Genomic DNA, 24,595 nt, shown 5'->3' on the forward strand with positions numbered 1-24,595 from the left:
ACCTGCTTTCTACCAAAAAAGCAGCCAGATGCAACCGATTCTTGAACTCTTTCTTACACATACCCTACACTTGCCTGCTCAAGGATTTTCATCTACCGGGAATGCCATTATTCCTTGAGGCTCTGCCCGTTGTTTAAAAATGAGCTAAAATCCTATTTTGTCCAAAAAAAATTTTTTTAATGTTTATTTACTTTTGAGAAAGAGACACACAGAGAGAGAGAGACAGAGGCATGAGTGGGGGAGGGGCAGAGAGAGGGAGACACAGAATCCAAAGCAGGCTCCAGGCTCTGAGCTCTCAGCACAGAGCCCAACGTGGGGCTCGAACTCAAGGACCGTGAGATCATGACCTGAGCGGGAGTCAGACACTTAGCTGACTGAGCCACCCAGGCGCCCCTTATTTTGCCCCAAATTTATAAGGTCTTTCTAGATGAAATGCATCTTTCTTTTCATATCTCCATAGCATGTGGGAAGCTAGTGTGATGACCTATTTCACACACGGAGGAAGGCAGGGACGAAAGAATCACAGAGAAATGGAAGGGATCCCTGATTAAACCGTGTACCTGAAGAGTCCACGTTACCTCTGCACCTTTCCAGGATGTCAATACGTGGCCTCCACTGTGCACTCCAACTTAGTTACTTGCAACTGAAAAGATCCTAATGGCTACGGTAGGGATTAGGGCTGACAATCAGTCTTCTAAGGCTGTGAAGCAGCCGTAGAAAAATACAACGCATTATGCTCTAGTTGGATTGGAAAGTTGCTTCCCAAAGAACTTCCACCTCTTCCTACCCTTGCTTTGGAGCGTCCTTTGCCTGGGGTGCCTGTGTCTACCTTTACTTGTCTGTTTTTAAAAATTTGAGATAAAATTCACATCACCAAAAATGCATCATCTTAACCATTTTCCAGTGTACAATCACCGGTTTTTATTGTATTTATAATGTGGTGCTACCATCACTACAAACCCCCCCCCCCCCACCCACCCAGGGAGTAGAACCCTACCCCCCATCCCCCTCTGTCAGCCCCTAATCTACTCTCTGCCTCTGTGGGTTTGCCTACGGACATTTCACATGGACAGAAATGTACCATACGGGGCCAGGTAGCGCCTGGATTTTCTCACCAAACATGATGCTGTTAAGGTGCACTGTGTATTCAAGCTTCATTCCTCTTTATGGCCGGATCATATTCTATCGTCTGGATACACCCATTTTGTGTACCTATTCACCAGCTGCTGGAGGTCTGTGTGGGCTTGACCTGTTGTTGCCATTATTAGTGCGCACATTGTCATCTCTCTCGAGTGCAGATCCAGGGGTGGAATCGCTGGGTCCGATGGTGACTCTGTCTAATTTTTTGAGGACATGCTAGACTGTTTCACACAGCTCCTGTGGTCTTAAAACCACCCAAGTCCTTCTTGTTCTTTCAAGATGTGGGGAGAAAAAAGTCCCCTCTCTCCTTTTTTTGGTGAACTATTTCTCAAGGCAGGATGATTAGCCTGTGCGATTAGCCTCTGTGATCCTCTAGGGTTGGGGGCGGAGTACTGACATTGTCAGTGAACGCTTCTGTCTCCCTGGGACTGGTGGAGTCCTGAGAGCAGGGGCTGTGCCTCCCCCAGGGCTGTGGCCCCAGCATCTGGCACGTAGCAGAGCCTAGTAAATGAAGTTTGGGCAAACGAATGAATGGTTCCTGCCTCTCTAGCAGCCTCATGGTGCAGCTGAGCATCATGAAGCCTTCTCCAGAACAGAGGGTGGGTTGTGCTGAGAGCCTCCTGGATGTGGGAGTGAGAGCGAGTGGGAGGGGCACGGGGCGTAGATGTGGGAGAAGCCACGGGGCGGGGGGGAGTGTGCATGCGTGGATGGGTTATACCCACACGTGCTTATGCTCATAGACGCCCACGGAATGGGCCTTATGATACTGATCCAACTGGTTTATGCCTAGAAGGGGGAAGCGAGGACAGTAAATGTGGGCAAGATGGCAGTTAGGATGCCTGGTGACAGACAAATGCTGGAGGCAGTAACAGTAAAGACTTCACCCGGGGGTGGAGCTCTGCTACTTATGAAGCAATTCCCCCTCCGTGGTCTCATGTGAGAGTCAGCGTGGAGCACGGAGGGAGCATGGCTTTGGGAACAGCAGGCCTAGCTTCGTGCCTCGGGGCCCCACCCGCCACCTGTATGGTCCAGAGCCAGTCAGTTGACTCTGCAGACCTTCAGGTGCTCACCTGCAAAATGGGAACAGGACTCTCTCTGCTCACGGTGACTGTGTAAGGATTAAGTGAAGGGTAGAATGGTTCTTTTGGTAGAAGTGCATCGGGATGGATAAATCTACCTCACACGCAGCCCTGCCCCTCAGGACTTCCCTGGGAGGCTGGCAGGGTAGTTGGGTTAATTTCCTTATGGAGTCAGAAGGTTTGTGGAGTCAGGGGTGAGAACGAAAGTCACAATGATAGAATGCCTTTTATGGGTCAGGCTCAGTGCTAGGCACTTGAACATGTTATTCCAGTTAATGCTCCTAGTAAACCTGTGAGGGAGGCAGGAATCTTTCCTAATAGGCAATGCCCAGAGAGGGTGAATCACTCACCCCAGGTCACACAGCTAGGAGATGGCGGAATATGGATCAGAACCTTGGACTGTATAGTATCTACCTCATCATTCTTCCAAAGCTGCAGGAGCCTGGGTTGTGAATGCATTCCATTCCCTTGGCATGTGAATGCATTTCCAGAAGGCTGCCATATATTTTTAATAATTGGTATGAACATGCAATCTCTCGTCAGCTGGCTTCCCGTCTGCTGTAAGACACAGATAAGAAAGAAAGAGCCGAGCGGACACAGGAAAATCCTCCACACCCGTTGGCAGAAATCACTCCAGCCCAGAGTTACCTTTCTTGATTTAATTCTCTGAGCCTTCTGTGTCTGACTCATGTAGGAAAATGACTTCTTGGGTGAAATATTAAAACGCCATGTGCGGATGTTCACTGTCTCGCTCTGGCAGCTCTGGTGACGATGGTTCAGGGAAACAGGCTGTGCAGTCTGGGTCTGGGCATCAGATTTGATTCCTCTGAGGTTCCCGAGCCAGGAACGTACCGGTCTGGGCTCAGGGGACCCAGTGACAAGGAGTCAGACACAGGGAAATGGCAAGTTGAGGGACTAGTTCTCAGGGGGCTGAAGGGCAGGGTGGCCAGGGGCCAGATAATAAATAAGGCTCCATGTATAGCTAACCTTCATCAAGAGCCCTCAATGTCCTCTCCAGGGACTGGCTCTTCTAATCCTCCCAAAGCCCTCTGCAGTAGGAACTATTAATATCGAGACCCGTATTCTGGATGAAGAAACTGTGGCCCTCAGAAGTTGTCACTCACTGTATGTATCAATTTCCTACGGTTGCTGTAACACATTTCCACAAACTGGGTGTCTTAAAACAATAGACGTTTATTCTTGCACAGTTATGGAATCCAGAAGTCTTAAAGCAAGGTATTGGCAGGGCTTGCCTCCTCGAAGGCTCTGGGGGAGAATCCTGTGCATCTTCTGGCTCCCGGTGGCTGCAGTTCCCTGGACTGTGGCCACATATAACTCCAGTCTCTGCTTCCCCCTTCCCACGGCCTTCTCTTTTCTGTGTATGTCTTCTTCTGTTTCATATAAGGATACTTGTCACTAGATTTAGGGCCAATCTTGGTAACCCAAGACGATTGCATCTTAAGATCTTCAATTACATCTGTAAGGACGCTTTGCCTCAATAAGGTTCTGTTCATAGATTCTGGGGGTAGGGATGTTGATATATCGTTTGGGGCCACAAGTCAACCCACTGTACTAACCTAATTTCACACAGTAAGTGGCTACGCTGGGATCTGAAGCTAAATCTAATTCCAGAGTCTATTTGCATAACCGTTACGGACCATCTGCTACCTACCTATCTGCTGTGTGACTATGTGCATGTTGCTTAACCCCCCTGTGCCTCAGTTTCCTCATCTGTAGATAATGGTAAGAACTGCAGGGGGCTGTTGTGAAGATGAAATGAGCTGGCAATGTAAAGCATCTGCAACAGGGCCTAGCACATAGTATATGCACTCAACACACACTGCTACTGAGGACGGGCTGGACTGGGAGACAATGCTCTCGGATCTAAATTTGCTGGGTTTGAACATCTGCTCACAAGTGCTCCATGCTTATGAAACATCAACCAGATAATCACAGATGTAAAAGAGATTTAAACATTTATAAGAGAACACTACGCACAATGGATGCTAATAATTTTGAAAGCACCAGTGAAGAAAATGTCTCTTTAAAACAAAACAAGTAAAACACAGGATTGATGCGGGGGGGGGGGGGGGGGGGGAGAAAAAAGCCGGAAGTATCAAGAGACCAGCAGGCCCATTCTGGCAGAAGGGATCCCACGTCATCTGACACCATATGGACTGGGCTGGGGACAGTTTCAATGCGTAGCAAGGTCATCTCAGGCTGGTCAGTTTACCTCTCTAGCCTCAGTTTCCTCCTCTCTAAAATGGGGATGTTCAGGTGTTTTGTGAACTAGGCCATGCTGTGGAAATATGAGGCACTGTTGTTTTTATAGTATGCGTTTGCCAACTGTTCAGTGCCTGTGTCCATGTGGGAGAGACCGAAAGTCAGAGCCCCAGTCCATAGAAGGGCAGGAAAGCAGGTAGGCTGGGCACCGAGAACTGTGCAGGACCTGAGATTATGTTGCTATCCCCTGAGCACTTAGGAGGGGTCCACACTGTGTCAGTGTTCTCTGAACTGAGCTGAGCATCTTTGGGTTATGTTAAGTGTTCCATCCTATGTCAAGGTCAAAATGACTCAGTATTTGAAACTTAATCCACTGTTGTTTTAGGGAGAAACTTCAAGCCAAACAATGGCCAAAAATAACAAATATTCACTGAATAACAAATATTCAGTGGCCGATGGTCCCATTTCAGAGCCACTGCGGGTGCCAAGGTGCCAGGCCACTGTGGTGGCCCTTGCTTTCTTGTCGATTTCTGTGGTTGGTGGCTTCCTGCAACTGAAGGGCACAGGTTTATTTTGTTTTTTGCTTTTTGTTTTTTTGTTTTTTAACCTGCCTAATGTTTTGGTCTGGAACTTGCTCACCTGCCTCTCAACTGCAATTGAAAAATATGGCACAAACAGAAATCTTGTAGCTTTTCCTTTTTCCTATTCCTTGCTCTCTCTCTTCCATGGGGTAAACAATTGTTTAAATGAAGATGAAGGATTTTCAGAAAATCATGAGCCTGGAGGAACTCATTCAGCTCTGTAGGGTTCACACACGTGAGCCTTCCCAGGTGGCCCTCTCTCTGAGTCTGCTTGTCCTCTGTCACTATCACATCCTCTGACTGGAGGTCAGGGTGGGGGGGTAGTAGGGGACCATCTGGACTTGAGGTCTTCTGGATTCAAGTTTTTCTTCTCTTACCTTTTTCCCCTTTAATGTATTATCATGAGTCTCTATCTAACTTTGGCATCCACAGTGCAGTCCTGGGCCCTTCCTAGAGAGGTGAGAGGCTAGTCCGGAAGGTTTCAACCCTGGCTATACACTAGAACCCAGGGCAACCTAAAAAAAAAAATCCCAATGCTCAGGACCCCTTCCAATTCTGATTTTCTGGGGAGCGTGACCCAAACACAGTATTTTACAAAAGGTATTTTCTGGGTGATGCAGCCAGGATTGAGAACCACAAATGTAGCCTATCTTTAAAATCATTTAAGGGTGCCTGGGTGGCTCAGTCGGTTAAACATCCAACTTCAGCTCAGGTCATGATCATGCAGTCCGTGAGTTTGAGCCCCACGTCGGGCTCTGTGCTGACAGCTCAGAGCCTGGAGCCTGCTTCGGATTCTGTGTCTCCCTCCCTCTCTCTTCCCTTACTCTGCTCACCCCTCTGTCTCTCTTTCAAAAGTAAATAAACATTAAAAAAGATTAAAAAATCATTTAAAAATCTTCCTCTTTAAATATTACTTTAAAATGTTACTTATTTTTCTTTTCAGTATCAACATATTTACCCAATAATTTAAGCCAGCTGCTGAGCAACCACATCACCTGGTCAGAGGTTGCCAAAGCTGAAAAGAGTCATGCCAGGGAATCATGCCCATTCATTCATTCACTCATTCACTCATTTATACATGCATTCCTTTGCTCATCATTCACTTGCCCATTTTACCAACGTAAATTAAGCACCTCCTATATGCTTCCCAGGTGCTATGTAGGCTTTGGGAGTAGAGCACTAAGCAAGACTGGCAAGAGCCCTGTATCATGGAGCTCACATTCCAGTGGAGGAAAACAGAAAACAGAGGAGAGAGTGAAGGATAAACGATGTGATGGAAAAACAGGATGAGGTAAGACAGAATGTTGGGGGTCATTTATGGTTTGTTAATTAGCTAACATGTCAGTACTCCCCAAAATGATCTACTACAAGTTCAATGCAACCCCAATGAAAGACCCTAGTGGTCTTTTCTGCAAACATGGAAAAACTGATCCTGTGAGTCTAATGGAATCAAGGGACCCTGAATGGCCAAAACGGTCTTGAAAAAGAACAAAGTTGCGGGACTTATGCTTCCCAATTTCAAAGCTAACCATAAGTGATAATAATCAAGACAGCGTGGTGTTGGCAGAAGGACAGACATGTAGATTTATGGAATAAGATTGAGTGTCCAGAAATAAATCATACATCAATGGTCAACTGATTTTGCATAGGGGTTAGAAGACTATTCAATGGGGGAAAGAATATTTTTTTCAGCAAATTGTCCTTGGACAACTATGGTATCCACATGTAAAAGAAGTAATTTGTATCATTACCTCATCAAATGCCTAAATGTAAGACTAATACTATAACACTCCTAGAAGAAAACAGAAGTGTAATAAGTCTACATGACCCTGGACCAGGAAATGGTTTCTGAGTTATGTTATCTGAAGCACAAGTAACCAAAGAAAAAATAAATTGGGTTTCATTAAAATAAAAAATGTTTTTGCACATCACAGGATGCTACTGAGAAAGTGAAATGATGGCCCACAGAATGGGAGAAAATAGTCACAAATCATATATCTGGTAAGGATCTAGTAGTATCCAGAATACGTAAAGAGCTCTCACAAATCAACACCAAAAAGACAAATAATCAAAAATGGGCAAAGGACTTGAATAGATACTTTTCCAGAGAAGATATACATATGGGCAACATGCACTGGAAAAGATGCCCACCATCATTAGTTATTTGATAATAATTCTCATCAAAACCACAATGAGATACCACTTCACACCCAAAAGGATGACTGCAACCAAAACGACAGATAAGTACATTTTTTGGTGACAACGTGGAGACATTGAAACCCTCATACACTCCTGGTGGGAATGTAAAATGGTGCAGCTGCTGTGTTCCTAAAAATGTTAGAGTTACCATATGACCTAGCAATTCTACGTGTGTGTGTGTGTGTGTGTGTGTGTGTGTGTGTACCCAAGAGAATTGAAAACATATATTCACACAAATATTTAGACACGAATGCTCACAGCAACATTATTCATAATAGCCAAAAGGTGAGAAGAACCCAAATATCGATTAACTGGTGAATGGGCAAGCAAAATGTGGTATATCCATATAAGGAATATTATTCAGCCAGAAAAGGAATGAAATACTGACACAGGCTACCTTAAAAACATTATGCTCAGTGAAAGAATACAGAAACAAAAGGCCACATGCTGTATGATCCCATTGACATGAAATGTCCAGAGTAGGCAAATTCATGAAATATAAAGTAGATCATTTGTTGCCAGGGGCTGGAGAGAAGGGGAAATCTGGGGTGATGGATAAAAAGAAAGACTGTTTATTTGGGGATGATGAAATACTTCTGGAATTAGATAGTAGGGATGTTTGCACAATCTTATGAATGTATTAAAAACCCACCACAGCATACATTTGAAAGCTGAATTTTATGGCATCTGAATTGTACCTCAAAAAACTACTCCATCAAAAATGAATCTCTCTGCTGTGTGGAGAATGGCTTGGAAATGGCAATGAGTAGGAGTACGACGCCTGCTTAGAAATTTGTGATAACAACAACTCAGTGGCTTCAGCAGTAACGGTGCTTTCCTTAATCACACCTCTTGTTCACTGTGTCAACTGTAGCTCTGCCTCGTAGCGTCCTCTTCTGGGATGCCAGATAATGAGCGTGATGGTGCTTTGGACCTTAGTGGTAGCAGTGGAGTAGAGTGGTGGATTAGCAAAGGATTTGGCAGTACAGTCTGTAGGATTATTACAAAACGTCTCAGACAATATCCCACTGATCTCCTAATATGATCGCTCTAAGGGTTCAATTATTCAGTTAATATTATTTATTGAGTGTGTACTATGTGCGGTGTACTTTTCCGGGTGCTGGGGATATAGCAGTGAATAAAAGACAACCCTCCCTCCCCACCCACGTCCTCACAGAGCTCACATTCTAGTGGATGGGGCAGTATTTGTGACAGCGATAAGAATTTGGATGGAATGTGCCAAACTCATTCATACAGAATATACCATAGTATATAGTCAATGCACTATATACAGAGAACCCTGTATATCAAAACCTGGTTGTCTCTCTCCTTTTGGAGAGTCCACACATTAGGACTGCTTTTTCCTGCCCCACTGAACTCAGGTGGGGACTGTTAACATGTTCTGGCCAGTAGAATATCTGTGGAAGTGACATGTGACGCTTTGGAGTGGAAGCTTTAAAAATCAGTGCATGCTTCACCATGTACTCTTTCCCTTTGTGGCACAAAGTGTCCCAGAAGATGCCCCACCAGCTGTGTCCTGAAGTTAGGACACTATGGGGGAAGCTGCCGTTGACTCCTGATGGACAGGTACTCTGATGAGTAAAGAACCTTTATTATCGTAGTCTTGGGTAATTTATTTATTTATTTATTTGCTACTACAGCAAAACCTAGCACACCCTGACTAATACATGTTCTCTTTTACTTCTTCACTCTCTGAAAGGCATTAAATCCAAACTCAATCCTGTCTCATACTTTAGAAAAGTAAGCCCACTATCTCAGCACTGTAACTTAAACTTAAAAAATTTTTTTTTGCCCAACGCGGGCTCGAACTCACAAACTGTGAGATCATGACCTGAGCCGAAGTTGGACGCTCAACCTTCTGAGCCACCCAGGCACCCCTGTAACTTAAGCTTTAAACCAAGAATCTGGAGGCATGTGTCATAGAGAGGATGTAGTTGGTGACAATCCATTCTGTGTGTATCTGTGTGTGTGTGTGTGTGTGTGTGTGTGTGTGTGTGTGTCTATCTAATCTTGCCTACCAGCCTGTGCAGTCCTTGAGGGAGCCTGAGTATGGCAGACACAGGGGCACCCCATAACCATTGAAGAAGCACCCCAATGACACACAATTTACAAAGAGTAGGTTATTTGGAATTTTCTCCACTAAAAAGAGGGAAGGTCTCTGTGGGTGCAATGGCTTATGTTTCTGCTGACATGGATGTGTGGGGTGGGGAAAGATCACCCAAATTTAAGGCTTATTTTTTCCAGAATGGTTTTACCAAGGTACACAGTGGTCAGAAGATGCCAGGATTACAGACAATTTTCCAGCCATTCTGTTCCAGGCACTTGAGAATTTCTAGTAAATAGATCATCCCCTGGAGAGCACCTGGACAGGTAGGGACCAGAGAATTTCTAACCTCAGGGCTGTGCCCTCGTGTTGTGGCTCTGAGTGTTTTGTTTTGTGTCCTGAGGGACCTTCGGAGCCGGAGTGCCTCCTGAAAGCACAAGGGAATCCAACAAGGAAGATGAAATAAACTGTAATCTCTCACATATCTAAGATGCCTTCTGATGATACAAGATGTTCCAGAAATGTGGCTGTGGCCAGCAGAGCCCGTCTGTCCACACATGGGGCCCACGATGCTGACTGCAGCTGGTGCTGAGCCCGGACCCACGCCAGAAGGCGAGTATCTGTGGACATCCCTAAATGTCTCTCTGGCATATTATTCCTATTAAATCTTGCCCTGCATTCTCATTTTAATAACTTAATCTGGAATTTACACCTTGCCTCCTCTCCTGGAGGGCCTGAGGCAGCACACAATAAAAGCCCAAACACAAGAGGACTGTTAAAAATAAAGACAAATGATCAGAAAGCAAGATAATCCTCCAGGAACTTGAGATAAGATGGTTACTGCAACGAGAGTGTTGAATTCGGTTCCTACTTTCTGGCAGCCAAGGTTAAAAAGAAAGAGTGGCTTATTCAGTTACGATTGCCTGATCGAAGGAAGGAAGTAGATACAAGTTCATGGGGAGAGCACAATCCATTTCCTGAAGCTAAATTCCAAGAGGATCTATCCTGTGGATCTTCATCTTAGGGGCACTAAGTCACAAACTGAACAACAGTCCTTTATAGAAGATGCTGAATCATTCTTCAATTGGCAGCTTTAGCCCCATAAGTGGGCCCTTGATAAAAGGCGAGGGTGTAATATTAAATTAAATTGCAACTCGGCGAAGACATTTCTTGGAGAAGCCGGCTTAATGGGCCCAGACAGATGGGTTGAATTTGGACATATGGAGGCATGGGGAGAGAGTTCCAGGTGGAGGAAACAATTTATTCAATAAATATTTACCGAGCACTTACTCTGAGCCAGGCCCTGCCAGTGAGTGGGTACTGGGGACACACAGATGGCCTTGCCCTCCAAGGAGGTCACGGACTAGGGGTCCAAGTGCACAGACAGTCAATTACCGGTGTTGTGACTGGAATGAGGGGCAAACAGGGTAAGGAGCTTAGGCAGATATGCGTGTTCCAAAGGCTCCTGGAGAAGATGCTTCAGAGCTGCTTCTTGAAGGACAAATAGGAACTTTTTGCATGAAGATGGCACCTTGAGGTGGTGGGGAGGCTGTACTGGGTAGAGGGGACAGCACGCACAAAGGCGTGGAGGAAGAGAGAAAGTGGTATTTTGGAAGAACACAACTCACTCCGGGTAGCTGAGCACAAGGAGTGAGGAGGGGCTCAGAGATGGGGAGGCAAATAAAGCCAGAATGTCGAGGTCCTCTGGGCCTGCTAAGGAGTGTGAGCTTCATCCTCTCGCCAATGGGGAGGATTTTAACCAGGAGAGTGAACTGGCCAGAAGCTCAGATGATGTAGCCACCCGCGGGGAGGAGCTGGTGCCCTAGCAGACTCCACCAGAGGTCCTTGTGGGGTCCTGCCACCCTGCCTGGGAGTTGGTCTGCACCTGCTGGGGCCCCAGCCCAGCCATCCACGACCCCATAGATGACTTGGGATGATAAAGACCTGTCCCACTGTCCAGGGCTGGCAGTGATGACCCATTGCTTGGAATGTGACCCTTTGCATCAAAGTTTTGGGCCACCTGTGAACAGCCCACAGAGAAGAGTGGACCCTGATCCTTAGCACTACCCTCACCCTGGCCATTCTGATACCTCTTTATTTCAAAATGAATAGTGTGAGATGGAGCTTGGACAAGCTTTGTGAGGATACCAGATGTTTCCAGAAAGTATCTGCTTTGTGATTGGATTTTTCTGCAGAGCAACTGTAGAGGGAGGTAGAAGATAAGAGTGAAAATTATTTAAAACTCTATGTATTCGCCTCTTCCAATATCTGTTTCCATAGAAACATACAGGAATAAGCCACCAGTTTCAAAGCCAAGTGTAGTCTATGACTTTGAAAGCCCTGGTTTGCTTCCTCATAAAGGACGGTAAAAGCATGGAATGTGGAGGGAAGTTTGAAATACCCCTCTATTCCAGACTGCCCTTAACGTGATGACTGCTTGAATGGCCAGAAAGCCACAGAACCCGGAGTGCTGGGAATTCTTGATGCAGAATGCTTGCAGCCTATGGAGACAGCCTTTCACCATTTCCATAAATAAACGCCACACACATGGCTCCCATGGGTGCCTGTATTGCACATGATTCCATCTCTTATTGCCACCTGCCTGGGAGCAGATGGGGGAATGTCTTCAGGGAGGGCAGGTGGTCTAAAGATGTTGCCCTGTGGCTCTGAGGGGTGTTCAACATTCAGTGACTTTTCGTGCTGTCCATCATTTTCTCTTCATTCAAAACCATTTCAGAGTGGAGGTGGAGGTGGTGGTCTGGTGTAAAAGGAAGGCTTGGGAAAAAAACCCAAACAACCCTTCCACCTAGATTCACAGGCTATCTTCACACCATGAGTATACACTGCTTTTACTTCCAGGGGAAATTATCTCAAATTATTTTCCTTAAAAGAAAAAAAAAATGCCATATGGGTGTGTGTGTATGAACACACATACCCAGTGTCGATTCTTGGTTTTCATCTTACTTGATCTAAAAGCAGCATTTGACACACGTGGTCAAAACTTCCCCCTTGAAACACTTTCTTCATTTGGTTTCCTAGACACCAGACTCATCTGGGTTCCTTCCTATCTTGGTGGCTTCTCCTTCTAGGTCCTTTGTGTTTCTTTCCTACCTTCCTGATATGGGAGTATCACTAGATACTCAAACACTGGAGTGATTGAGGGTCTGTGCTTGTTTCCCTCCCCCTGCAGGGCTCTCATGCAAGGTTTTCAATGCCATCGGTGTGTTGACCACATCCAAGTTCCCATCTCCCTTACATGTCTTACATGTCTCCCCGAACTCCAGACCTGTGTATGTAACACCTATTCACCATCACCACTGGTAGAGTAGTATCAAAACACAAGTGCTTTCCCTTTTTTCTCAAGAATACAAATCACAGTTAAAAACCCCCGTTTAGCCTGCTTGGCAGATTTGCCCACACCTGCTATATCTGAAATGCAGAAACGGCCCATCTTCCCGTCAGACTCTGTAAAGCAGAGGAAGAGAGGGATGAGATGATATGGGGGAGATACAAGCCTGTGGCCAAGTCGGGGTGGACCTGTCAGCCCTCGCCTTGGTCTGTGGTGTTTGTCTCAGGGAGCTCTCCCACCTTCGAATGCCCCCTGTGCATGGGCAGCTCTCTCTCCCATGGCCCAGCTTGTGGACAGCTCTCTCTCTTGGCTACTCCCTTCCTTCCTGACCACTGCTTCAAAATTCCCTTCCCAGGCTTCTTCTGTCCTCATCACTGCTTTGTGGTTCCTCGGGCTCCAGTCAGGACATCTTCACTCGTCACTGCACCCACTCCCCGGGTGACAGCACTCATGCCCACAGCCCCCCTCCTCCAATCTCTATCTATAGGACAAACTACTCCCTCATGCTCTAGGACCCTGTATCCAATATGAGCCACTCTGCCCAGAAGTGAGCTCCTCACATTCCCTCCCAAACCTGCTCCTTATTCTGCACCCTGCCTCAGTGAAGAGGTCTGCCATCCACCACCCAGAGATCTGGGCATTGCCCTTGCTGTCTCCCTGCCCCATCCCTTAGAGTCAATCAATCACCAAGTCTCATCACATCTGCTTCCTTAATCTCTCTCAAAGCCACCTGCTTCTCCCTGTTCCCGCTGCAACTGTCCTGGTCTAGGTCACCATCAGTTCCTGCCTGGATTATAGCAAAACCCATCTCTGAGCCATCTCTGGGCCTCCAGCCTCGCCCCTCCATCTGTTCTCACTCTGCAGCCAGGGCAAATCTGATCATGTCACTCCCCTGATTAAATGTCTTTAATTTTGAAGTTTAACCTCCTCTGTTTAGCACGTAATGTCCCTAACGACCAGCTCTGCCCACGTCTTCATTTGTCTTTCCTGTCACCTCCCCAAAGGCACCCTTGACTTTAGCCAGCAGAACTCTCCCTCTCCCTCTCCCTCTCTCTCTCTCTCTCTCTCTCTCTCTCACACACACACACACACACACACACACACACACTTTAAGAAAAAAATAATACACTAATAATTAATATGGTGAGAAACTAGATGTTTTCCCTCTAAGATCGGGAATAAAGTTGGAATCCTCCCTTCTCACCATTCCTATTCAACATTGCAACTTGGAGCCCTAGCTAATACAAATAGTAGACAAAAAAGAAAATAAAAGGTATACAGATTGGGAAGAAAGAAATAAAATTGTCTGTTTGCAGTTGACATGATTATCTATGTTGAAAGTTCCAAAGAGTCAACAAAAAAACCTCCTGGAATAATAAGCAATTATATAGCAAGGCTGTAGGATATAGGTTAGTATACAAAAGCCAATTTCTTTCCTATATGCCAGAAATGAGCAACTGGAATTTGAAATTAAAAACATAATACCATTTGCATTTTCACCAAAAGCAAAATAAAATACTTAGGTATAAATCTAGCAAAATATGTATAAGATCTATGTGAGGAAATCTACAAAGCTCTGACAAATGAGAGAAGAGCTAAATAAATGGGAGAGACATTCCATGTTCATGGATAGGAAGACTCAATATTGTAAGATATCAGTTCTTCTCAACTTGATCTATAGATTCAACACAATCCCAAACAAAATCCCAGTAAGTTACTTTGTGGGTATTAGCAAACTGATTCTAAAGTTTACATGGAGAAGCAAAAGACCAAGAATAGCCAATACCATATTGAAGAAGAATAAAGTTGGAGAGCAGGCACTATTTGACTTCCAGACTTACTATAAAACTATAGTAATCAAAACAATGTGGTATTGGCAAAAGAAGAGACAAATAGATGAATGGAATAGAATAGAGAGTCCAGAAATAGACCCTTACAAATATAGTCAACTGATCTGTGACAAAGACACAAAGGCAATAGAGAAAGGATAGTATTTTTGATAAATGGTGCTGGAACGACAAGACATTCACATGCATAAAAATGAATCTAGAAAATGACCTTGTATTTTTTCCCAAAAATTAACTCAAAATGGACCGTAGACCTGAATGAAAAATGCAGAGCTATAAAACTTCTGAAAGATAACAGGAGAAAATCTAGGTGACCTTGGGGTTGGCAACGAGTTTTTAAATATGGCACTAAAAACTTGATCAATGAAATAAAAAAAAAAAAGGATAGGCTGGACTTTATTAAAGTAAAAAATTTCTGTTTTGCAAAAGACAATATTAAGAGAATGAAAAACAAGATAGAGACTGAGAGAAAAGATTCGCAAAACAAATCTGATAAAGGGCTTGCATCCAAAATATACAAAGAAATTTTAAAACTCAACAATAAAAAAAAAAAGAGGTTAGAGTGGAAGAGAGCCAAAGCATAAGAGACTCTTAAAAACTGAGAACAAACTGCGGGTTGATGGGGGGTGGGAGGGAGGGGAGGGTGGGGGATGGGTATTGAGGAGGGCACCTTTTGGGATGAGCACTGGGTGTTGTATGGAAACCAATTTGACAATAAACTTCATATATTGAAAAAAAAATAAAACTCAACAATAAGAAGACAATCTAATTAAAAAGTGAGTAAAAGATCTAAACAGACAACTCACTAAAGAAGATACAAAGATGGCAGATAAGTACGTGAAAAGATGCTCTACATCACAGGTCATTAAAAAATTGCAAATTAAAACAGCAATGCGATATCACTTCATACCTATTTGAACAGCTAAAATCCAAAACACTGACAACACCAAATGCTGGTCAGGATGTACAGCAACAGAAATTCTCATTCACTGCTGATGGGAATGGAAAATGGTACAGACACCTTGCAAGACAGTTTGGTAGTTTCTTACAAAGCTAAACATAGACTTAGCATATGACCCAGTGATCATGCTTCTAGGTATTTACCCAAATGGGTTGAAAACTTATGTCCACACAAAACCCTACACAAAAATGCTTACAGCAGCTTTATGCATAATTGCCAAAACTTGGAAGCAACCAAGGTGTCCTTTGATGGGCAAATAGATAAACAAACCGTGGTATATCCATACAATGGCATATTATTCAGTGATAAAAGGAGATGTGCTACCAAGTTGTGAAAAGACATGGAGGAAACTTAAAGTCTGAAAAGGCCACCTATCTTGATTCCAACTATATGACATTCTGGAAAAGGCAAAACTATCATGACAATAAAGAGATCAGTGGTTACCAGCGGTTGGTAAAGTGTTGAGGATATTTAGGACAGTGACACTGTCCTGTATGACGCTGTAATGGTGGACACATGACTTTTACATTCGGCAAAACCTATAGAATGTGCAACACAAAGAGTGAACCACACCTAATGATAAATTATGGACTTTAGTAAATAATAATGAATCGATATTGATTCATCAGTTGTTAACAAATATATCACACAATGCAAGATGTTAATAGAAGAAACTGTGGGGTGTATGCGGGAACTCCCTATACTTCGTTCATTTCTTTTTCTGTAAACCAAAAACTGCTCTAAGCAACAAAGTCTATTAAGTATCCAAATTTTTAAAATGATAGATATATCATACATTCTATGCTTAGAATACGATCTGGCACGTAACAAGTGCCATATAAATATTTATTGCATGGAAATGAATAAGGGTGTGGAGCTGGGACGTCTCCAGTAGGACTCCAGAATCAGATTTTCATTCTCCGGACACTTGCACATGCTCTCACTGGGAGAATCTCCCCCGTGGGGTTCTTCCCATTATTTGCCAACTCTTCATCCTGCTAATTTACTTCTAACTGCTATCAGAATCTAAATATGCTATGTGATCTAAAGTGATCGTGCTTCTTTCCGTGTTTGCTGTCTGCCCATCAACTAGCCTGTGGGGAGGCCATGAGATCAAGGGCCACGGCTACCGTGCGTGCTTACCTCTGTGTGCAGAGGTACTGGTTGGGCAGTGTGTGTGTGTGTGTGTGTGTGTGTGTGTGTCTGACCTGGCTCTGTCCTGGAGAAGCTGGCGGTCCAGCAGCGGTAGGGGCAGGGATGCACTCAGCAGAGACAAACAGCACACTAAGTGTCCCGACAGGGGAAATGTCAGGAAGCTAGGAACAGGAGTGGGGGAGGAGCAGGAGCTTAAATCTGGTAGACCCAGGAATCTCAGGGACACATCTCTGTAGAGATAACACAGGGGCCTGGAACTGAAGTTCATTTACTTATCAGAGAAGGTTCTGGAAGCAGGACAGCACGGGCAAAGGCTTGAAAGTGTAACACAGAGCAAGGCCTATGACTGAAATCCTGAGGTGTTCAGAGTGTTCAGAACAACCGAAGTCATCCAAGAGAGATGAGGGGAGGTGGGGACAGACGACAAAGATCTTTGATCACTTCTCCCCCAAGCAGACTTTCTCTCTCACTGGGGGGGTCCTGGGAAAAACAGCCCCTTGAAGGAGAATTTAGAACACCTCATCCCCCAGGCACACTGTTCAACCACCACGTTGTGTCCGACAGAGGAGGGTCTGAGAGAAATCAACCGACTGCTTGGTGCTGAAAACCGACAATAAGCCTACAGGGCTGTGGGTCGACAAATCAAAGGGTTCTGCTACCATGGCAACAGAATGACAGGGCAACCCTAAAATAAGAGGAGAAAAAGAGGAGCAGGCCAGAAAAGGTTCAGAGAGAAATCTCAGCAGATACCTGGAGGGAAACACAGAGACGGAATTTCTGGGCAGAGAGCCAGGGAGCTGGCTCTCCTCCAGGCTCCACCTTGGAAACTCTGGATGCCCCTGGGCAGGAACATCCCATCCCCAGACTCAGTCTCCTCATCTACACAGTGAGGCTTTTCCATGGCACCCCACAGCTCCTGCCTTTGAGACCCAATGCCCTGAAAGGTCGCAAATGGACCGCAATTCTCCGCACAGAGCCATTGAGAGCCTCAGTACTTGTTTCAGAAAGGAAGGAAGAAAGGTAAGGTCAGTGATAGCAAACTGTCACTTAACACGGATCGGACTGCACAAGGTTGATCTCCTTTAAAGGGTCCAGGGGGAAAAGGCTTCCCGGATCTATTTCCGGAGTCTGCTGACTCAGGCTGACGCCAGCCCTGCGGCCTCTCCCTGCCACCGCCAGAGCCTGGGGGACCCCTAGTGCGTACCTGGCCTCCACTTTAACCTCCAGTGGAGGTAGCAATGCCCCGCCTCCCCAGCCACCCACGGCTAGGCTTCAAGCCAGCAGGGTCTGGCCTCTGTCCACCCGCCCAGATCCAGGTCGTCCGGCTGGCTCTGCCTGACTTGCTTTCTCCCTCCCTGACATCCTGCCCCAGCCCCCCTCCCCACCCCCCGCCCGCCACCCCCCCACTTTTCTGGACTGCGCTCTAATCTGAGCCCTCATCTGCACGACCTGAAAACGCTCCCTTGCCCTGCCCACTTCACAGACCTGTGCTGATGGCCAAAGGTCTACGAGAGCCCCTAAACCCCACAGAGTGCCATCTGTGTGTTGAAAGGCAGGGTAGGGTATGCATGAGAGGGTAGTTCGTGGTGTTGCCACTAACCTGCTAGGTAACCTGCGTAAATGAAATCTCTCTGGGTTTCTGTTTCCTCATCATTAAAATGCGGTTGAGGATATCACCTGTTCTATAATTATTGGGAGGATCTAGTGAGTTAACATGCAGAACTAGCCATCACCATCATTGCTGTTGCCATTATTGGCATTAGGGCTTGTGTTTAGCACCCAACCCGGTTCTCCCCAGCCGCGAGGCCCGCTTAGCCATGATGGTTCTTCCTCCTGTTGACATCCCATCTGGATTTCCAGGTCCTGTCCTGGCAGTGGATGAGGAAGTCCCCGGGGTGAACTTTGCCAACTGTGCACCATGAGTGGTGACCAGGTGCCACCTCCCCTCTGGAAACAGTCTGTCTGCCTCTGACCTCCTGCCCTTTTGGCTGTGGGTACGGTCCGCGTCCAGGTTATCCTCCTTGGCAGTCCTGGCTGTGCCTCTCTGGAGTCCTGCTTCCTTCCAAAGTGAGGCTGGAAGGCCGGGAGATGCAGGCCCAGCCCTAAAGCTCTCTCCTGCAACCCCGCTGGCACAGAATAGCATCCTCTAACACGGCTCCAGCTTTGTGACTTCTCCCTGCGCCGAGTAAACCCTCTATGTATTCCCCTACAAATGAAGCTGGGCGTCTTATGTGCTAGAAAACCTTCTTGTCCAGAAGGGTAAAAACCTCTGTCCCCAATGCATAAAACGACTATTGCCATGTTAGTTTAAGAATCCGCACTACATTCCGCAAAAAGATTTCTCTAACGATGCAAACTCCAGGTCTCTCAACAGAATTTGCTACATTGTATGCAGATCACCATGCACGGCACAGCGTTCAAGCCATTCGAGCCCAGCTCTCTCCCACCAAGGCAAGTTTAACTGCTCTAACAGCAAGACAACAAAACCACCACTTCCAAAGGGTCTTGAACTTCCCTAATTTGGAGCACCCTGGGAAGACCAGTGTGAGTAAAGGGCAAGGCCGAACGCAAGACAATTACACTACACACTTAACAGTACTTTTATGTAAGGTTCTTTACGTTAACAGCACTTACCACCTGGAAAATCATATGGTAACTAGAAGGAGCTATCAGGATGTTTACTCCCTAGTGGCACTCCTTAGGGAACTTCCTATAAGGGAGGTTGGAACGCAGTCTCATTTCTGGACCAACGGATCATGCAAATGGGGGCTTCTGCAATGTGCAGAGAATATACTCATTTAAAGGGCCCAACATTTCTTATTTCTGCATGTATTAATATCACTAGACAATTCTTTCACTGTTGTTTTTTTTTTTTTTTCCACGGGAGTGAAGACTTTCTATTTGGCCTTTCTGAAATAGGTCTCAGATGGAAGGAAACAGAACTAAATGAGGAGTTTCTGACAGGGAACGTGGGCCCTTGTGCAGCTGTGAAGATTCCCCCATAACTACCTTGAGTTCTTGTTAAGCAGTGCACTTTGGGCAGCCAGGGAGCTGTGCCGCCTCCCTGTCCCAGCGCTTGTGGGAGCTCGCGAGCCTTCCAGCCTCCTTCTGGCTGGGGCCGGCGCTTACCTCCATGCTGTACCTCTCCACAGTCCTCCTCAAGGGATCGACAGCCTGCCAGCAAATCAGGATGCACAGGTCGATCAGCAGCATGCCCCCGACAATCACCAGCAGTTTCTGGTCCTTGATGATCTGCAGGCAGGGCAGGGGCAGAAGGGAGCAGACGTGAGGGAGGTTCCCGAATAGCAGCTGAGGCGCTGCCTCAGGGGAGTGACAGCATCGTGTCACCCTCAGTTTTAGAATCTCTCAGGACTCTCCATCACCTGCAGGATAAATCTAGCCAAACTCCTTTGCTTGGCATTCAAGGCCTTTCATGAGCTTGGTCCGACCACTCCCCAGAACACACATGTGCACTTAGTTTGATGACACCTAGTTTCTGGACCTGCTGTGATTTTCACCGCTTTCCCTTTCCCCCCCCCCCCCCCAACTCCCACCCCCAGGCCTTTGTAGGTGCCAGTTCTATTATCTGAAACATCCTATTCTTTCTGTCTGGCAAATTCCTAATAATCCCTAAAGACCCAGGTCCATTGTCACCTCCTCTGTGAAGTCCCCTGTAACTCCCACAGCAGAATTAATCACTCCCATAGCACTTTGTTCACATACTTATCAGAAGTAACAATAGTAACACCAAGGAGAAGAATAGCTAATATTTAATGAATACTTACTCTGTGCCTGCCTCTAGGTTGATTAATGGGTTACATACATGATCTCTTACAAAGGCACATACTATTATTATTCCCATTTTATGGATGAAGAAACCAAGGTTTGTGAGGGGCTAGGTAACTCGCTCAGTGTAATATGGTTAGTAAGAGGTGAAGTCCATATTTAAACCAAGCTCCTCCTTTCTCTACAGTCCACACCCTCAAACACTTATAGCACAAACCAGATGCTATAGTGACCAGATGCTATATTGTCCTCCTCAGTAAACTGGGGAGACCCTAACAGAAGGGAAGCCAATTTTATTTTTTGTGCATCCTTGGTACCGAGCAGGGCCTGGCAAGCAGTAGACACTTAAAAGTTTGATAGATTGAATTGCGATGAAGGAATATAAAAAGAAGAAATATAATTTCCATCCCTCTTTGCAGCCTGGGATATCTTTATTACACTGCGAAATTCCCACCCCACTTTATGTCTGTTTGACGGGGACTGGCCCTGGGGACAAATGCGGCCAGCACCAAAGACAACCTGTATTTCACTCATTGCACCTTTATGTGCCTCCTCCCCCCAAAGCTCATGTGATGAAATCATTCGGGAAGAGGCTATAGAAAAACAAACAAAACTGAGGCAGAAGCTTAAGAAATATCACCAGGTCTGGCTTTTAATGATTAAAGCCATTTTAAAAGGAGAAATAGAAACTCAAGAGGTCTCTCTGTTGCCGAATTGTAAAAGAACAGAAATGTATTGCTGAGTGTCTGCCAAAGAGATCAAATCCACCCAAACCGCTTTACCTGGGGACTGGGCACTGGTAAAGCCCCCCTCTTTGAGATTTTCTGGAAGCATTCAGTGAACCACTGATGGTTTATAGAAATCCAGCTTAACCCTTGCTCTCTGGGGAACTAGGCAACTCCCTGCTAGCCCTGAGAAATTGGGGCATAAGGAAGACATGCCCAGGGAGCTGAGGACGTGGGGGACAGGCTGGAAGGCGCCTCCCTACTTAACGCTCACCCAGGGCTGTTGGAGCCCGCAGGCAGGTGCCCACACTGTGCTGGACCCTGGCAGGTCCTTCTCCCACCTTCCTGCCACACCCTTCTCAGCACCGAGCCCGAGGTGCTTCTCAGTGAACCCAGGCACACCCTGCACAGGGTGTATACTGCAGATGTGTTCCGGTCCGAGTGGGGGCAGGGACCAGCTCGTCTCCCCTCTGTGCCCCGGTGTCTGATACAGACACTGGCTCTCAGACCTTCTTGGGGAAAGTTTGGGGAAAGATTGAATGAGCTCTCAGAAAGAGGCCAGGAGGAAGTGGCACTGTAAGTTCAAGGTCACTGTCTCCTGCCCAGGGCCCAGGTTCTACTCCCTCCGGGGCATCTCCTGCTGCAGGTTCCCACCCTCCCCACCTGACAGCCTCCAAACCCTTCAGGGAACGCACCTTCTTCTCCCTGTCCTTGCTAGAAGGCTGGGGGACATTTCACTGGAGTTTATGGCCACATTCCTCGTCTTCAGAGCCCCTACGACAGTTGCAACTTCACCTATGTATATGGGATCATTTGATTTGTATCCCTACTCCCTTGTAGACTGTGAACTCTGTATGACTTGGTTTTGCTCATCACTGTATTCTTAGTGCCTGTCTGAGGCCTGGCATAGGAAAAGTGCTCAATAGGCACTGGTTGATGGATGATGGCCCAAGAAAATATGCCCTGAGCACCCATGCAGGGCCAGGCCCTGTGCTGGGCACTGGAGATGCAGAGATGGACAGACCCTGGTGCTGCCCTCCAGGGTTAGGAGGACAGACAGACTTGCCAGGGATGATTACAAGAGGGTACCGGGAGGAGAGGAGGTGGCTTCACAGAGGAGTTGCTGGGGGCCACTGGGGAGAAGGGAATGTCAGACAGAAGAAGCAGCTGGGAGAGCTGAGGGGCTGGTTCAGGGGAGTGAGCGCATCACATCGCCCCTGCTTCAGGATTCTTCTATCACCCCCCCCTCACCGGGGTGGGAAGGATAAATCCAGCCAAACTCCTTTGCTTGGCATTCAAAGCCTTTCCCGAGAGTGGCCTAACTATTCCCCCCTCCCACACACGGACTTGTTAATGCTTAACCACACCCTAGTCTCTGGCAGAGTTGTGATTTTTGCCCTCCACACCTTTGTAGGTGCTGGTTCTTTTGTTTGAAACACCCTAATCTTTCTGTGAGAGATTTTGTGTGAGTGGGGTGGGTGGGGGTGGCTAGAGAGGGGGCTAGTGAGGTGGAAAGCCTGCATGACAGGGGGCTGCCGGAGGCTGAAGCATCATTAAGCAGTAGAGTCATGGGGAGCTCTCTGCAGCCCGGAGGGGTAGACCTGAGGCAGGGAGCCTGCAGTAGGAGGCCAGTTAGGAGCTGAGACAGTTGTCCCGGTAAGCAGGGAGGAGGCTTGATTCAGAGACACCGTGATGGTCAGGAGGACGCTGGTGCCATAAATAGCAGGTAGGCGGAGTGGCTGGCTTCAGTCTCGAGTCCGCTCTCCCTCCCCAAAACTCCCCCACCAGCAAGCGCTAGCATGTCTCACAGGGTCTGTGAGACAAAAGGTCTACGACTCTTCCCACAGTCTACCTTCGAGGAGGCAGTGACCTTGAACGTGCGCAACACTTTTATGTGCACACATCAGTGTGCACACTGATGCCATCACACTGAGTTCTCTCTCTGAAGCTAGGAGGCTACCAGTGCTCCATTGTCCCTGAGTGCAAAGGCATACAGTAATAATGACTGAGCACAGGTTCTGGAATCAGATCTGAGTGTGACTCTTACTAATTAACTGTGTGGCCTTGGGTAAGTTTCTTAACCCCTCTGAGCCAGGTTCCTCATCTACCAAATGGAAGCAGTAACCACACAAACGGCACTGGATTACCAAAGTCTGTCTGACTATAACTGCTCAACAGCGGTTGGCTGTTTTTATTAAATGTCACTTTCCATTGTTGTCTAGAGCAGGGGTCAGCAAACCGTGGATCTGGCCCACTGCTTGTTTTTGTAAATAAAGTTTTATTGGAACACAGCCATTCCCTCGGGCTGCTTTCATTCTCCACCATCAGAGTTTAGTGGTTGTGACGGCAGCTCTGTGGCCTGCAAAGTCTAACGTATTTACTATCTGGCTTTTTACAGAAATAGTTGTCTGGCTCCTGGTTTACAGAAAAGAGCATTTCTTTATTTCTTCAAGAGACTTCAGATCTTTTGACTGATTCGAATTGGCCTTCTGCTAGGACCAACTCATTGCCTAGTTCCAGGGATGCCATTCCAGGGGGAATACAAAATGAAAGGTGCCTCCTGGAGTTGTACACAGCATATCACTCAGGTAACCGGTACTCCCTGGTGAAGCTGCCAAAAACCGTCTCTCGGCATTTTGCCGAAGCTAAGTCCACAGGAAGATCTGAGGTGATGTGCCCATGTCATTGTCTGCAACAGAACCAAGTTATATTGGTAACGAGCTTCCTTTTTTTTTTTTTTTTTAATTAAAAAGAAAGGTTTTTTAAGTACTCTCTATACCCATCGTGGGGCTCGAACTTACAACCCCAAGATTAAGAGGCTCATGCTCCACAGACTGAGCCAGCCAGGCGCCTCTGTAGTGAACTTTCTTTGTCTTTTTTTTTTTTTTTAAGTTTTTTTTTTTTTTTTTTTTTAACGTTAATTTATTTTTGGGACAGAGAGAGACAGAGCATGAATGGGGGAGGGGCAGAGAGACAAGGAGACACAGAATCGGAAGCAGTCTCCAGGCTCTGAGCCATCAGCCCAGTGCCTGACGCGGGGCTCGAACTCACGGACCACGAGATCGTGACCTGAGCTGAAGTCGGACGCTTAACCGACTGAGCCACCCAGGCGCCCATGAACTTTCTTTGTCTTAAAAAAAAAAAAAAATCATCTGCCCCCGGAACAAAACATCTCATCTCTGACCTACTGCTCTTGTCTCAATGTTTCAATTTGGTCCTAGTAAGAGGCAGAATAAAAACTGCACTAAGTCTCCCAATTCAAGATTGTATGATTGAGTTTTAGAAAAAACTAGAACATGCTATAAAAATATCAGATTTGGAAGCAATAAGTCACTGCATGCCAGTATATCCTCTAATAAGCTCCTTTTCCTTTAGCGTCTTTAAAAAATGTGGCCATATGGGGTGAAGTTTGTGCTTGTGTGTCTGGGAGGGCATGCCACTGTGGATGCAGGGAGAGGAGGCGGGAGCCAGGGAGGGAAGAAAAG

The 24,595-nt window shown here is 46.4% G+C and overlaps 1 protein-coding gene across 1 annotated transcript in view; it reads right to left on the reverse strand.

The window, feature by feature from the left end:
* Window positions 1–24,595, reverse strand: part of GABBR2 (gamma-aminobutyric acid type B receptor subunit 2) — a 349,708-nt gene that overhangs the window by 36,873 nt on the left and 288,240 nt on the right. The window contains exon 13 of the mRNA XM_019454378.2: window positions 19,729–19,851. Within this exon, the coding sequence (XP_019309923.1) occupies window positions 19,729–19,851 (123 nt within the window). The remainder of the gene's footprint in view (window positions 1–19,728; window positions 19,852–24,595) is intronic.

This window comes from Panthera pardus, unplaced genomic scaffold (assembly GCF_024362965.1).
Source record: "Panthera pardus isolate Hobbes unplaced genomic scaffold, ASM2436296v1 HiC_scaffold_20, whole genome shotgun sequence".
NCBI lineage: Eukaryota > Metazoa > Chordata > Mammalia > Carnivora > Felidae > Panthera > Panthera pardus.